Source organism: Sebastes umbrosus, chromosome 16 (assembly GCF_015220745.1).
Source record: "Sebastes umbrosus isolate fSebUmb1 chromosome 16, fSebUmb1.pri, whole genome shotgun sequence".
In the NCBI taxonomy this organism is placed as follows: Eukaryota; Metazoa; Chordata; class Actinopteri; order Perciformes; family Sebastidae; genus Sebastes; species Sebastes umbrosus.
Window position 1 is genome coordinate 26,961,404 of NC_051284.1, and position 16,514 is coordinate 26,977,917.

At 43.2% G+C, this 16,514-nt stretch overlaps 1 protein-coding gene across 1 annotated transcript in view; it reads right to left on the bottom strand.

Annotated features, from left to right (window-relative positions):
* galnt16 (UDP-N-acetyl-alpha-D-galactosamine:polypeptide N-acetylgalactosaminyltransferase 16) overlaps positions 1-3,396 on the bottom strand; it is a 50,821-nt gene extending 47,425 nt beyond the window's left edge. Inside the window, exon 1 of the mRNA XM_037746868.1 lies at positions 3,039-3,396. Within this exon, the coding sequence (XP_037602796.1) occupies positions 3,039-3,248 (210 nt within the window). The 5' untranslated portion in view covers positions 3,249-3,396. The remainder of the gene's footprint in view (positions 1-3,038) is intronic.
* Between the last annotated feature and the right edge of the window lie 13,118 nt (positions 3,397-16,514).

The window sequence follows — 16,514 nt, forward strand, 5'->3', positions numbered from 1 at the left end:
AAACTGTCAAAAACATGTGAAAAATGCCAATCTCAAGTTCCCAAAGCACAAAGTGACATCATTATATTGCTTGTTTTGTTTGATCAAGTGTCCCTAACTCAAACATATTCAGTTACCAATGATATAAAACAGCAGAGAAGCAGCAAATCCGCATATCTGAGAAGATGTAACCAGAAAAAAACTTAAATTTTTGCTTGATGCATGACTTAAATCACTGTTGATCTATGGACACATTACCCTGCAACACCAGAAACTGTCAAAAACATGTGAAAAATGCCAATCTCAAGTTCCCAAAGCACCAAGTGACATCATTATATTGCTTGTTTTGTTCAATCAAGTGTCCAAAACTCAAACATTTGCATTTACCAATGATATAAAACATCAGAAAAGCAGCAAATCGTCACATTTGAGAAGATGGTACAAAAAAAAAAATTTAATTTGTGCTTGATGCATGACTTAAATCACTGTTGATCTATGGACAAATGAATAACCCTGCAGCACCAGAGTCCTCCTCACGTCACCCCTGGTTAAAGGACTAAAAGCACAAGCTACAGGTCTTGTATCTCTGCACCAGAAACCCTGCAGCCAGGTAGACCAGATCTCCTAATCTGAGCTGGCCTACACCCAGCAGTCACATAGTTCAGACTGTCTACAGACATGTGTTGCAACCTGGAGAGTTTATTACTGCCAGCAAAGCCTGACGACCAGCACACCTCCAGTTACCAGAGGTTGTTTCCATTCCACTACTCCACCCTGACGTAGGCAGGCAACAACAGGCGGATACAGACCTGAGCTGACAGAAACAGGCCTTTAATGACACACTGGAGGGCAGAGGAGGAGGATTGAGCAATGAAGGAGGGATGCCTCCTCTCCACTCCTCTCCTCTCCTCTCCTCTTGTGAAAAGCCCTCACATGTGCGCTCAAGATAGGTCAGCATAATGTGGTTTACGCACGACGCACGTACAGGACTTATGGAAAGCCTCTTACGTGTGCTCGAGGTTGACACGGGCACAGAACGGCAGCAAAACACCGACAAGCATAAAAAAAACAGGCAGCCTGTAGGATGATGGTGTAGGATGATGGTGACCATCATCCTACACCATCATCCTACATCATCATCCTGGTGTAGGATGATGGTGTATAGGATGTAGGATGATGATGTAGGATGATGGTGTATAGGATGATGGTGTAGGATGATGATGTAAGATGATGGTGTATAGGATGATGGTGTAGGATGATGGAGGATGATGGTTTAGGATGATGGAGGATGATGGTGTAGGATGATGGTGTATAGAATGATGGTGTATAGGATGTTGGTGTAGGATGATGGTGTATAGGATGATGGTGTAGGATGATGGTGTATAGGATGATGGTATAGGATGGTGTAGGATGATGGTGTAGGATGATGGTGTATAGGATGATGGTGTAGGATGATGATGTAGGATGATGTGTGTAGGATGATGGTGTAGGATGGTGTAGGATGATGGTGTAGGATGATGGTGTAGGATGGTGTAGGATGATGGTGTAGGATGATGGTGTAGGATGATGGTGTAGGATGATGATGTAGGATGATGGTGTATAGGATGATGGTGTAGGATGATGGTGTAGGATGATGATGTAGGATGATGTGTGTAGGATGATGGTGTAGGATGGTGTAGGATGATGGTGTAGGATGATGATGTAGGATGATGGTGTATAGGATGATGGTGTAGGATGATGATGTAGGATGATGTGTGTAGGATGATGGTGTAGGATGGTGTAGGATGATGGTGTAGGATGATGGTGTAGGATGGTGTAGGATGATGGTGTATAGGATGATGGTGTAGGATGATGATGTAGGATGATGGTGTATAGGATGATGGTGTAGGATGATGGTGTAGGATGATGATGTAGGATGATGGTGTATAGGATGATGGTGTAGGATGATGGTGTAGGATGATGATGTAGGATGATGTGTGTAGGATGATGGTGTAGGATGGTGTAGGATGATGGTGTAGGATGATGATGTAGGATGATGGTGTATAGGATGATGGTGTAGGATGATGATGTAGGATGATGTGTGTAGGATGATGGTGTAGGATGGTGTAGGATGATGGTGTAGGATGATGGTGTAGGATGGTGTAGGATGATGGTGTATAGGATGATGGTGTAGGATGATGATGTAGGATGATGGTGTATAGGATGATGGTGTAGGATGATGGTGTAGGATGATGATGTAGGATGATGTGTGTAGGATGATGGTGTAGGATGGTGTAGGATGATGGTGTAGGATGATGATGTAGGATGATGGTGTATAGGATGATGGTGTAGGATGATGGTGTAGGATGATGATGTAGGATGATGGTGTATAGGATGATGGTGTAGGATGATGGTGTAGGATGATGGTGTATAGGATGATGATGTAGGATGATGGTGTATAGGATGATGGTGTAGGATGATGGTGTAGGATGATGATGTAGGATGATGGTGTAGGATGATGTGTGTAGGATGATGGTGTAGGATGGTGTAGGATGATGGTGTAGGATGATGATGTAGGATGATGGTGTATAGGATGATGGTGTAGGATGATGGTGTAGGATGATGATGTAGGATGATGTGTGTAGGATGATGGTGTAGGATGGTGTAGGATGATGGTGTAGGATGATGATGTAGGATGATGGTGTATAGGATGATGATGTAGGATGATGTGTGTAGGATGGTGTAGGATGATGGTGTATAGGATGATGGTAAAGGCTGTATGGCTGCACAGAGAGGGAGGTTGGAGTGGAGACGCCATACGTGTCTGTGAAAGCAATCCTGCTGTGACACCCAGCTGTGCACCACCACCACCATCACACACATACACATCACACACACACACACACACTCATGCACATCACACACACGTATGCACATCAACATGCACATCACACACACACACATGCACATCAACATGCACATCACACACACACACATGCACATCAACATGCAGCACACACTCTCCTGCAGCTCTCTCTCTCTCTCTCTGTCTCTCTGTCTCTCTCCCTCTATAGACTCACTATGAGCGGTATGGTCCGGTCGTCCCGGTGGATCTCGAGCCGTCCCGGTCCCTTCAGCCCCCCGTGGCTCCCCCTGCCCCCGCCTCGGGTCTGCGCTGCGGATGACGCCGGAGATGACTGCGGCTTGTTGTCCTGCCACAGGTAATAAAAGGTGCCTAGGATCCACGCGACGGTCAGAATGGCGATGGCGTTGGCCCGTATCCTGCGCATGCTGAGCCCATATGGAGGGCTCCGGAGGCGAGCCCGGCGTCTGGTCTGGTCTGGTTCCCCCCCAGGTCCGTCTGTCAGAGAGGCAGAAGGTGCAGCCTCAACCCTCCAACGGTGATGCGATGAGAAGCAGCAGCAGCAGACAGACAGCCTCTCTGTGTCTCCTCTCAGCTCTCAGCCTCTTCTGCTGCTGGAGCCTCTCTCTCTCTCTCTCTCTCTCTCTCTCTCTCTCTCTCTCTCTCTCTCTCTCTGCTGGGATTTGCGCACTGACAGAGAGCCACGGTCCTAGCGCCGTCATATCATCCCTCTATACACACACACTCACACACACACACACACAGTCACACACACACAGTCACACACACACACACACACACACACACACACACACACACACACACACACACACACACACACTCACACACACGCACACACACACACACACACACACACACACACACACACAGTCACACACACACACACACACACACACTCTCCCACACGCACACACCCTCTCTCAAACACACACACACACACACTCTCTCTCTCTCTCTCTCTCTCTCTCTCCTACACACACTCTCACACACACACACACACACACTCTCTCTCTCTCTCTCTCTCTCTCCTACACACACTCTCACACACACACACACACACACACACACACACACATTCACGCACTCTCTCACACACACACACACACACACACACACACACACACACACACACACACTCTCCCACACGCACACACCCTCTCTCAAACACACACACACACACTCTCTCTCTCTCTCTCTCTCTCTCCTACACACACTCTCACACACACACACACACACACACACATTCACGCACTCTCTCACACACACACACACACACACACACACACGCGCACTCTCTCTCACACACACACACACACACACACACACACACACACACACACACACACATACCCTCTCTCCCACACACGCACACCCTCTCTCACACACACACACACACACTCTCTCTCTCTCCTGCACACACACACACACACACACACACACACACACGCACTCTCTCACACACACACACACACACACTCTGATAAGAACAAAAGGCATCACAGATTTCCATCGATGGAGCGGCGGCTCTGTGTAATTAATATATAATATTTAGGTACTTTATTTACTTTCATTATCTTTATACAATAAATATTCACACACAGTTGATTTTCTTTGATTACAGGTTTTTGTTCAAAAGGAAGCACAGAGTTATGCAATATTGACTTCTCTTAAAAGTCGGCTCCTTTAGCTACAGTAAATGTTTTTTCACACACAAACACACACACTCTCTCTCACACACACACACACACACACACACACACTAACACGTCATCCATCCACTGGATACAACTAGGAGATGATGTCCAATCTGCATCCAGCAGCTCAGGTCGTGGTTTCAGCCTCTATAGGAGCAGATCATGGAGAGGATGGATCAGATGATGATGATGATGATGATGATGATGATGATGATGAGAGATACTACTTCTCTTCATGTTAATAACCTCTGATGCTGATGATCTCTCTGCGTGTCACTGATGGTTGGTTTTAGTTACAGGAACTTCACCTCTTTCCCTTTAAAACACAAAGCCCTTCCTCTTGTCTAAGTCTCCTTGTGTAATGTCTGCATTAGAAACAGTGGTGAGGAGTATCTACATCTACTCACTACTCTACTTAACAACACTGTTGACTTAAACTTTGAGTACTTCCATTTTCTGATACTTTACTACATTTAAGATGGAAATATGTTGTTTTTTTTGCTCCACACACTTTCATACAACACATATCAGTTCATAAAGGATGATGCATTGTTACAGATTAAAGTACATAAAGCAGTTAAATTAGCTCCATTGTTCTTACGTGTTATTGCAATGCTAATAACCAATAACTAAACATCTTTAATTCTATTTTACTGTATTTTTTATTTCTTTTATCTAGTTTAAATTAGAGTAGTTGGTATGTATATAGAGATTTGTTAATACAGTTTTTTTTTGTACTTACCTCGTGTCGTTTGTGTGAGTGATGCACGTTTTTGTGATGTATGTAAATTCCTGCTGTAACACCTTAATTTCCCTTCGGAGATCAATAAAGTCTATCTATCTATCTATCCATCTATCTATCTATACTGTAAACCACCAGAAAAAGAGGAGGGTATACCGTATACTCTCCACTACACCACTGCTAATAATGGTCCAATATAAGTATATGCACATGAAGGAATACTTTCACTTGTAAGTACATTTTGTTGCCCATATTTCTACACTTTTACTTTAGTAGATTTTTGAATGCAGCACTTTAGACTTTAGGATCTGAGTGTTTCTTCCAGCATTGATTAAAAGTCAACTCGTCACTTTACAGCTTCTTCAGCTGTTTCATATTTGGAGTTGCCCTTTAGAGGTTCAGTTTGACCCGTAATGAGAAATAGTGAGGATTATTATGTTCTGTTACAATAAAGTAGAAGAACTGATGGAAAACAGAGTACAGGGATGCAACTCAAATAAAATTTAATTATTGTTTAATCTGAATATTTTCTCAATTAATGGAGTAATCATTTGGTTTATAAATCAGAAAGTACTGAAACATGTCCATCACAGATTCTCAGAGTCTATAAGGTGATGCCTTCAGGTGTCTTATTGTGATATAAAACAAAGCAAAAGCAGCAAAGTATCACTTTTGAAAATTGTAGGATTTTTTTTGTTTTTAAAAAATGACTTTTAGCGATCATCAAAATTGTAGATTTTCCATCATAGAGAGGCGAAGTCCCGCTCCTTCTGGTGGACCACCATGGGACCTTATTTCGGAAAAAAATATGAAAGGTAGTCAACGGCAAGAGATAAATATTTTTTGATCTCGTTTGAATTGCGGCATGACTTCACCTCTCTATTGTTGAATCAATTAATGAACTAATTGTTGCAGCTCTAAAACAGAGTTGCATTTAAGTTCCCATATATAACCTCTGGGTATGTGGGATTTGTTGTTTTTTAAAGGAACGGATCATATTTCCCACTTAACTGAAGTAGTATTCATGCGCACAGTTTTAGTTTTATTTGCCCAGTCTTTTTTTCTTTTCCACCTCATTACACTTGAAGTGAAAGGAATCTTATTTGTGGTGCTCAACGTTTTCAAAAATGACATTTAAAATTCTTTCCAGAAACAGCGTCTCTCTGGCTTCACTGTGAACACTTTGGGACTATTCCTTCTGTATAAAGTAGTTTCAATGGAAACTGAAATTAAAACCTGGACTAATGAAACTAAAACAACCTGCAGTAGATACCTCAAAATGTATTCATTTCATTGAGCTGACCCTTTAATTTCTCCCATACCGCTCCCCCCGCAACCAGAATCTGCAACCTATTTATCCTCCCGGTATAAGACGACTCATTATTCTGCCTATGCATTTTAAATTACACATTTAAATTAAGAGCCTGCAGCTCACAGCGAGCATATTAAGCAGCCGAATTGATCACGAAGGCAAAAGAACAGCAGCATCATGAATATTCAACTCCTCCTGAGTTAATTCTGGATCTGCACAGATGACCTCTGCGACTATGACTTATTCAGTGTACGAATAAATCAGAGGCGTTAAAAAAATGTCAGAATACATTAGACTGAGAGGACCCCCACCCCTCCTCTCCAGAAAATCCATAACGGCCTTTAAACGGCTGCACAGAGCGGAGCAGTAACACCCAGAGGCACCGCAGAGCTGAGGAGGCTGAAATATTCTCATCCTATAAGAAACATAAAAACAGCCCTCAGCATGAGCTCATCCAGCTCCACCTAACAGCTATGCACTCTGCGTGTGTGTGTGTGTGTGTGTGTGTGTGTGTGAGAGAGAGGCGTCTGAGCCCACCACCACCACAACATCAGGAAATGCCAAGTTCTCCCTCATCATCAGAAAACATAAAGGACCCAGAGTCCAGAGTCAGCGGGGGAGCAGCAACACGGAGAACAATGAAATCAATAAGTGCAGCTGGATTCTGTTATGTCATTCATCTGTGATCCATTTATAAGCCATTATTGCAAAGTTCAACTTCTTTATTGTCATGTGCACAACAAGTACAGAGAAGCAGTCGCTGGCAATGAAATCTCAAGCTCCCTCTAACAATGCCCATTAAATATGTATTTAAAAAAATGCAAGTCTGAGACGTAGTGCACACGTTTTGGTGATGAAACACGTAACTTTTTACTGGTTTCTATGTAACATTATTTAAATCGCTTCATGTGCTTATATTTATCCTTCATTGGGTTGTTTTTTTTAACAAAAGTGAAAGCCTGTGTTACAAACTGGGAGTGAAGGAGAGAGCATTTAGGATGTGAGGAGGTCTAATGAAAGACAATGTGCATTATCAACATGTTCTCATCCCAACTTGTCATATATCGCCGCTTTATCACACCCCTTAGCATCACTTTAGATTTAGGCATCAAATCCACTTAGTTAGGTTTAGGAAAAAACAACATGGTTGGGCTTAAAGTGGCAAGGCTTGCAAAGTGAAAATGAAACTGAATGTTGTGAACACGGGACACGAACGAACTGCGGATTGCAACGTGAAAGTGAAACTTAACGCACGGGACACAAACAGCGGTCAGTTTGTATCTCTTCGCTCTTTGAACGCACTTTCCCTCAGCGTTTACTGTTGCCGCAGATACTGTAGGTTTACATTATAGTTAATGGAACACCCAGTGTGTCTCATACTAACGCTAAAGGGTACCCTGTGCGGCGGTATCACACGCTGACGGCGGTGACAAAGCCTCAGTGTTTGACGTCCTGGGAATGACAACGGGCTGGCATTATGGGAAATGTAGGATCCAGTATTTTGGAGTTTAGGCATGTACTGTATGATTATTGAATGTTGCTGCAAAAAGGTTGAATCTATAAAGAAGCCTTTCCTCTTTGATTCTCACATACTACTACACATTTAGCCAAAAGAAAGAAACAAAGAAAAGCAAAAGTGTGTACACTTGTAAGTAAGTGATTCAAATGTGGCTATGGGACATTGGATGTGAAATATGGAGCAATATATAAGACATGAGAATGCAGATCAAAACATATCCTCGGTTATACATATATATTAGAGGATATATGATCATTCCTCAATAGAAAAAATAACCTTTACTGTTGATGTTTTATTGCTGAAAAATCCCTTTTATATTAAACTCCTCACTATAGCTGCTAAATCATATTGATGTGACATGTTGTTGTCTGTATTTCACCAGTTATCTTCAGGAATAAGAAGCAACAAAATAGGCCCAGAAATGTAAGCGGCATCATCACTAATAATGTTAAAATGTTGCTGGTTTTACATCAAACAAATCAGTCTCTTATTTTACTGCCCACATACAGTATATAAATGTACTGTAGAAATGAAAGCGTCTAACGTGCTGCAGGCGGAGGTCTGTCCGCTGTGTCTGCTGCCTCTCTGAAGCTGCACTCGGAGGTTAATCTCATTATACATGTAAGCTGCTATTCCCTCTCTCTCATCCCGTCATGGAGAGACATCCAGCCTGTGTATATAGAGAGGGAAGGTCACAGGGGTCAGAGCCACATCTGGCTCCGGGCTGGGAGATATTTGTCTTCATTCGTACGGACAGAGCCGCGCCTCTCGCGGCGCTGCTGTCACTGTTATCTTTGGGAAAAGACAGTGACGCCCCAAAGCACGGAGGAAAAGTCTCTGCACATCCCTGACACGGGGAAGGATAAAAGCACACGCAGCAGTCATGGCGAGGTGTTGGTACTGGCAGCTCTGTGGGGAATCCTGCTCACTCACAGATCCTGGACCTGGAGCCCTTAACTGGCTCGGTTATGTCAAGATTACTGGGAGCAGGAGAGGAAACCAGGGCTGCATGCAGCGTTTCTAGCTGCGTGTGTCAACAACGCCTCTCCTGAGACTCATGGAAAGACAAAGCGCCACATTCCCATGTCGGCCGTGGAAAAAAAAGGGAAAGTTAAATATACTGGGTGGGAACTGGGACTAAAACATTGGCCTGTTATATCTCAAGTTTAATCCAAAGATCAGCACACTAATCACAACGAGCTGAACATACAGAAGATTCATTTACTTTCTTGAAGAAACTGACATATTTAACACAAACGGACTGAAAGAAGGCACCGCTCTATAACAAGTCACTGTCTATAAAGAGGTTTAACTAATGTATTTAATAATGGAAAATAATCATTTATAAGTTATAAATCATAAGATCTGGGTTGCCAGATTGTAAAAATATTCTCTTAAACCCTGTTCCACCAAAAGGCACTTTTCAGTCCCTAGAACTACTTTTAAGGAACTAAAAGGTTCCTTTAGCCGTCTGTGTTTCCGTCTGTGTCTGAGATTCAAGTTGTGCTGCTGTCGATCATGATTTACGTCTTTGCAAAATGGGGTCATTGAGTCAACGCTGGAAAAGAGACGAGCAGCAGTAGCAGAGCGGTTTCTAAAAGCCTGAAATGCCAGACTTAAAGTGACAGTAGGCAGAATGTTTTTGGCATCACTGGGCAAATATTCCATAATAACCTTTCAGCATATTGTAATTCAAGTGTTCTGAGAGAAAACTAGACTTCTGCTCCTCCTCATGGCTCTGTTTTCAGGCTTTAAAAAAATCGAGCCCGTGACGGGAGACTTTGACCAATCACAGGTCATTTCAGAGAGAGCGCGTTCCTATTGGCTGTGCTCCGGTACTTGGCGTTCCTTCAAGAGATCTCAACATGGCGGCCGCGTCACAAACTTTCTTATTTTACAGCTAAACCGTGCACTACAGGATGATTCTGAAAAAACATTTGAGGAGAGAAATAGGCATTAACGTAACAGAATATTGATTCATATTTGATCAGCGCTGCCTAGTTTGACCGTTTGGTCGGAGTGCGCGAGTGATTGACAGCCGGCTCTCATAGACAGCAGATGGAAAACAGACCTCAGATCAGTTCTTACTGCTTGTTTTCCTCCGGTCTGTGAAATCTTGCAGATGCCGTTAGGAGCACCAGAGGACACCGGAGGACACAGAGGCACATGATTTTTTTCAGGTTACCCGTTTCATGTACTACTGTCAGGATATAGCGACCATTTTACAAAAATAACTTTTTTTAATCATACTTGCTCCAATCTGGCCTACCTCAGCTTTAAAGATCGGAAATGGATTTTGCGAGCCATTGCGGAGATCGACAGCAAGCCCAACCCCGAAAGTTCAGGTACTTTCAGAAAGTACCACCCCCACGACCGAAGCCTTTTTTCTGGGGGGTAAAAGGTTCCCGGAAAATGTCCCCATTATTTAATTAAGACCCTGGTTCCTGCGGTCGAAATGCAAAGAGGTCCTCAAACTCTCAATCGAAACAGAGCTTTGAGTCTTATCTTGAGACATTAAAAGTGTGTTGGCTTATTAGAAAGTTATCACAAAGTGATTGCAAATGTTATTAAATCATTAAAAAACAGTAATAACCATCAAGTCTGCAGTTAGATATCTTAATAAGTCAATAAAGGGAAAGTTCGGGTGTTTTGAAATGGGGTTGTACGAGTACTTATCCATTATAGTTGGTTACTTATGTCCACCACCGACATAACCACCAGCTGACAACACTGTGTGATTTGGCCCACGGGCCCCGTCTGCTCCTCTCTCCCGGTCTCTTATCCACCCGGCCCTGATGGATGATTGTGGCGCAGCCAGCGTGCAACCATTCACCACAGCAGCACGGCGGGGGGAGGGCGGCACCTGAAGAGACCCAGGAGGAGAGGAAGCAGAAACACACTAAAACAACACGTCACTGTGTGTGTGTGTTTTCTGCAGACACTCCCACAGACCGTCACCAGCTTTTTAGTTCCGCCGACAATCACTGCTGGCATTTCAGAGAACTACTGTACGCCAAAACTGTGAATCCAGGAAGACACACACATAAATCCCACCATGCAAACACAAATGTGCACTTTGCTGCTTCTAGAAAGCCCAAAAACGACACACAGAGGACTCAGTACGCATGCTTACACACACACACACACACGCACACACACACACACACACACACACAGTCCTGTAAGCCTCTATGGAATTCCTCTATGATAATAGTGGAGACTCAGCCAGCAGCCTCGCGGCTCAAACCAGTGATCATCGAGCTCTGTCATGTACAAGTTCAGTCTTGTGTGTTGTGTGTTGTGTGTGTGTGTGTGTGTTATGCAAACATCTAGTGTCAGAGAGGGCACACACACAGACACACACACACACACGCACAGCTGGAGGAATTTATCTGAGCTTCTGTCCTGATGTGGAGGGAGCAAGCGAGCGGCAGGTTTCCCATGCTGCCTCGCTGCAGACCAGAGGGGACTGTTAACAATAAGCAGCTTTAGTGAGTCTCTTTACATCGGACCGTGTTGCACATTTAAAGCCACACAAATATCTATCTATAGTATGAGGCTCCCTGCAGGCTTAAGAGGGGCTGTAAAACTTTATTGTTCCCTCACAGGCACAGATTTTACACTAACAGTATATTCATTCAATGATCATCAGTTTTTACAGCAGGAAAAAAAACAGAAACTCGAACCACTGTTGTAGTGAAGCTCAGTGTTTGCACAAAGCAAACACACACAGCTGTGGGGCGAGTCACAAGGCTTCATGAGGAAATTGCAAGTTAAGATGCTTGTGTTTTATATCTCTGAATGCTCAGTCTTTTCATTGCCTAAAAATCAAATATTCTTGGTGCATGAGGATTTTTAGATTCAAATCTCAAAGGAAGTTGAGTCTTAAAGAAAGAAATTGCTTGACATTTTGGGAAATACGCTTATTTGCATTCTCGTTGAAAGAAGATTGATACCGCTCTCTTCTTTGTTGGTTAAGTATGAAGCTACAGCTAAGAGTTTGTTAGCTTAGCTTAGCACAAAGACTGGAAACGGGGGGAAACAGCTAGCCTGGCTCTGTCCAACGTATTCTCATTCAACAGTTCGTATGATATCTTATGAAAAGGTATTCGGTTTTCCTACGAATGTTCAGCAACATGTGTTACTTTCCGCTCGTTACATACGGTACATATAGTCTTCCATCTTCACAGGAAACAACTTCATTAGGTTTAGGCAAACAAAACCACTAAATTAGGTTTAGGTAAAGATCACGGTTTGGCTTAAAATAACTCCGGAAGTGGCGTTACTTACTGGTTTCACACTGGACCTGAACGCCGGTCTCCTGGGTGATGGTCTGGTATTTTTTTATCCACCAATCCACCCCAACCTCCTCCCTACACGGCGTTCATCGCTCTTTATATTTCCTTGTTCACGATTACGTTAATTACACACAAATTGATTTTATGGGATATATATGAATTACAGCGCATTGCTTTTTGTAAGTATAGCTACAAACGGTGTATGAGAACAGCCTGCTCTGTCCAAACTAAGGTAACAAAAGCCGCCTACCAGCACCTTTAAAGCTCGTCTGTTTAATCTGTACAAAAAGCAAAGTGTAAAAACCAGAAGAGATGGCTTTTACTGGAGGTTATGTGCCAGGATATTTCTTGGCCGGGAGCAGTAACGTCCTGTTAATTAGTGAGCTTTAGAGGGTCAAAATATTAGCTTGTCCAATACTTTGGTTTATGACCAAATACCACACAAAATATCAAACTAATGACATTCCCATCAGCCTCAGCTGTACTTTGGGGTTTAGAGCTAATTAGCAAATTGTACAGTAGCAGGTTAATGGAATAGAAAATGCTTTGTCTACTTTTTGCCTGCAAAAGATAGAAATTGTCTTTGCATTTGTGTTTGGTTTGCATGTGCAAAACCTGCTATTAAAAAAGGTACATTAAAACACATTTATGTAAAACACAATACACAATAGAGGCTACATTAAAAGGAGCACCAGGTACTTAATGGTGAGGACTGAATCAAGGTTAAATAAATATAAAATGCTGTGTGCTGAGGCAGCAAGATTAAGATATTTTATGGAAACTGTTGCCATAAATAAAATGCTAAACTAAGAAGTTTAGTGGAGTGGAGAGAACAATAGATGGAAGCTAATTTGTTGTTAAAAAATGGGCATCTTTGTCTCTTCTATGATAGATTTAATTTGATTGTTGAACGTCGGTGCAGAAAACTGTGTCTTGAAATAAGTATGTGGTTGTTGATTTTGAGAAACTTGACACCAAAATCTGACACTTAATCTCAATGTTGTAGATCTTTGAAACCAAACTCCAGTGTATCTGTGCTGGAAATAACTCGATATGACATTACAGTTCTACTTTTGGCCGGTTACCAGCAAGAAAAAGGAAAATATCACACAAAATTGACCCAGAAAACTTAAACCACAGCTGCGTTTCTCTCTTTAAGTTACTGTACTATCCTTAAAGAAGTTCAACTGTTTTCTTAATCAGTCAGCAGACACAGCTTTTTTCCAAGTGACGTCTGATGGAACAAAGCATCATTTGTGGTTTGTGTATGCGAGTCACGCCACCAGATGGGTGGAGCTACAGGATGCAGAGGCTTGTGAGCAGGAAAGTACACTAACTACAGATAATGTGAAACGCTGTTTCAAACCACGCCCTTCTCTCACCTGAGCTGCAACACACACAAACCAAATATTAGCAAATAAAAGGAAACCCTGTTTGCTTTGGGAGATAAGCACACTTCACAGATTATTGTCGGTAGAAGGTGTCGATGCATCCGGACTGCCGGAGGCGAGCCGACATGGTCGACTGGGAACTGGAGAAGGTCATGTTGTCACAAGGCACACGGTGGATTAGGAGGAAAGAAAAGAAGCAGCAGCACTGTTTACACACACACCTACTAAACTCACATCTCTCACATAATAAAACCCAGAGAATCATATCTTGGTAAGATAACAGAAAAAAACAGATGCACGTGAAGACATTTTTCATTATCTGATGACAAATAGAGAAACCGGTTCTCAGGGGAAAGTATTTCTACTCTGATTCAGAGCTCTTACTCTCTATGAAATGGTATTAATACACTTCTACTGTGGCTTAGCAGGCAGCCAGCTGTCAGCGTGTGTGTGTGTTATAGTAAGTCTGTGATTGTATTTAGTCACAGTCAGCAAAAGAATAAGTTCAGAATAAAAGCTTTTCTACAATCCTCAAACTGTGAAAATCACAGCTGAGGCTGATGGGAATGTCCATTTTGTGTTTGGTGGGACATTTCTTTTATTTTTATTGCTGGTAACGGCCCAAAAGTAGAGGATGTAAAGTCATTCTGAGTCCAGTGCAGCTACACTGGAGTTTAATATCTTAACTTAACCCAAACTTAAATTAAAGGATTACTGACGCACCATGGATATGTGGCAGGTAGGTTTTTAGTAGAGCGGAGAGCAGTTCATTTGAGGTGAACAAGCAGGTAAGCAAACAGGTTAACAGGAAACAAACTGGCAAAACCGTCAGCAGGATCTGGAAGAGCAGCACATTGACAAACCATGGATGGCAACGATCCAGCCGAGGCTGTCAGTCCGTTGGAGCAGGTTTATGATGTGAAGAGGAGCTGCTTGATTGGTGGACAGGTGTGCTGATTGCAGGAGACCAGCAGGAGGGTTGATTGCAGATTATGTCCAGGTGAGAAGGAGAGAGAGGACGAGAGGGGGATGACAAGCAAACAGACTAAACCAAAACACACCAAGCAGGTGTCATGGAGGAGGGACCGTGGCTGCAACTCATTCTCATCCCAACATACTGACGCTTTGTCAGACCCCTCGGCGTCACTTTTCTGTCGCAGCAAACACGTGATTAATGTTGTGAATAAAACAAAAACACTTGCTTAGGTTTAGGCAATAAAACTAGTATATAGTATATAGTTAGGTTCAAGAAAAAGACAACATGGTTGGGCTTAAAATTACTACGTTTGTACAGTGAAAATGACACTGAATGTTGTGAACACGAAACACGAACGAACAGCTGATTGTAAAGTGAAACTTAAGGCACAGGACACAGACAGCGGTCTCTTGGATGAAAGCCTTGTGTTTGTTGGACCCATCCACGTCGCCTCCCGCTTGCCCAGTGTGTCTCTTTTGCTCTTTAAACTACGTCACCACACTCCCGGTGCACTTTCCCTCAGCGTTTACTGTTGTGAAGTTTGGGTTTACATTGTAGTTAATGGAAAGCCTGGTGCGTCTCATACTATCGCGAAAGGGTGCCTTGTGCAGCGGTATCGCACGCTGACGGCCGTGACAAAAGTGTCACTATTTGACGCCCTAGGAATGAGAACAGACTGGATGATCAGGGGATCCAAGAAGTGATTCAAATTCATCCTGAGGGGATCGTGAATGTCTGAACCAAATTTTGGGGCAAACCCTTCTGTAAAAGTTGAGATATTTCAACTCAAAGACACAAATGTGAACCAACTTCATGGTGGAGCGAGAGTAAAAGTCAACAATCGCCAAAGTTACCCCAATTGACCGTCTGTGAATCATGAATGTCTGCGCAAAATTTCATGGCAATCAATCCAATAATTGTCACTAAAAAGCAAAAATGTTCCAGTCTGGATTAGCGGGTGGACATAAACAAACAAAACACAAAACAGATGGAAGTTTCAACGTCTTTAAATCACTCATCACATCTTCATCATCATCATCATCATAATTTGTTCAGTATTTACACAAACAAGTCCTCCATAAAAACCCGGGAGGTATTTTCTCCCTGCCAGCTCTGCAGAACATAAAGCCCAGACTGGCAGAGTTAAACTGGGCAAACGGCTGCCCGCTTTGCCTCACCGCGTCCAACTGGAACATCTTTTCCATTTGCACACTGGCGACCCTTTCCAAGACATGACAGCATCCCAGTAAAAACTCATTCACACACACTCAAAAACGAGAGCTACAATAATCTGGAGCGTGATGAAATATTCAGTTTGTCTCGGCCTCACGGACTCTGCTTTTTCAGAGTCACAGGGGACTTTTGTACGATCATGTTGGAGCTCCAGAGAGGCGTCTATTAGCAGAACATAATCTGCTGGTTTGGGTTCTCAGGCTCGATCCGGCCCACCCGACGACGGAGTCATCGGGATCCAGCCGAGGCCCCGACGTGGAGAGCAGTTGGCAGGCGTCGCTGTTAGGGTGTGTGTGACTAACGGCGTTGCTGAGCAGTCGGGTTGTTGTGATTCTGTTACTCCAGCTGGCTCGGCTCAGTGTAGGAAGTCCATTAGCGGGAGCAGTATTGGGCCTCAGCCCCGAGGATAATGGGTCTATCTGGGGGGAAAGGACTTCCAGATGAGAGATGTGGACGCTGACTGTCCATGAACGGATAAGTGGAGTGGAGCCACTCTTCTTCACAGGA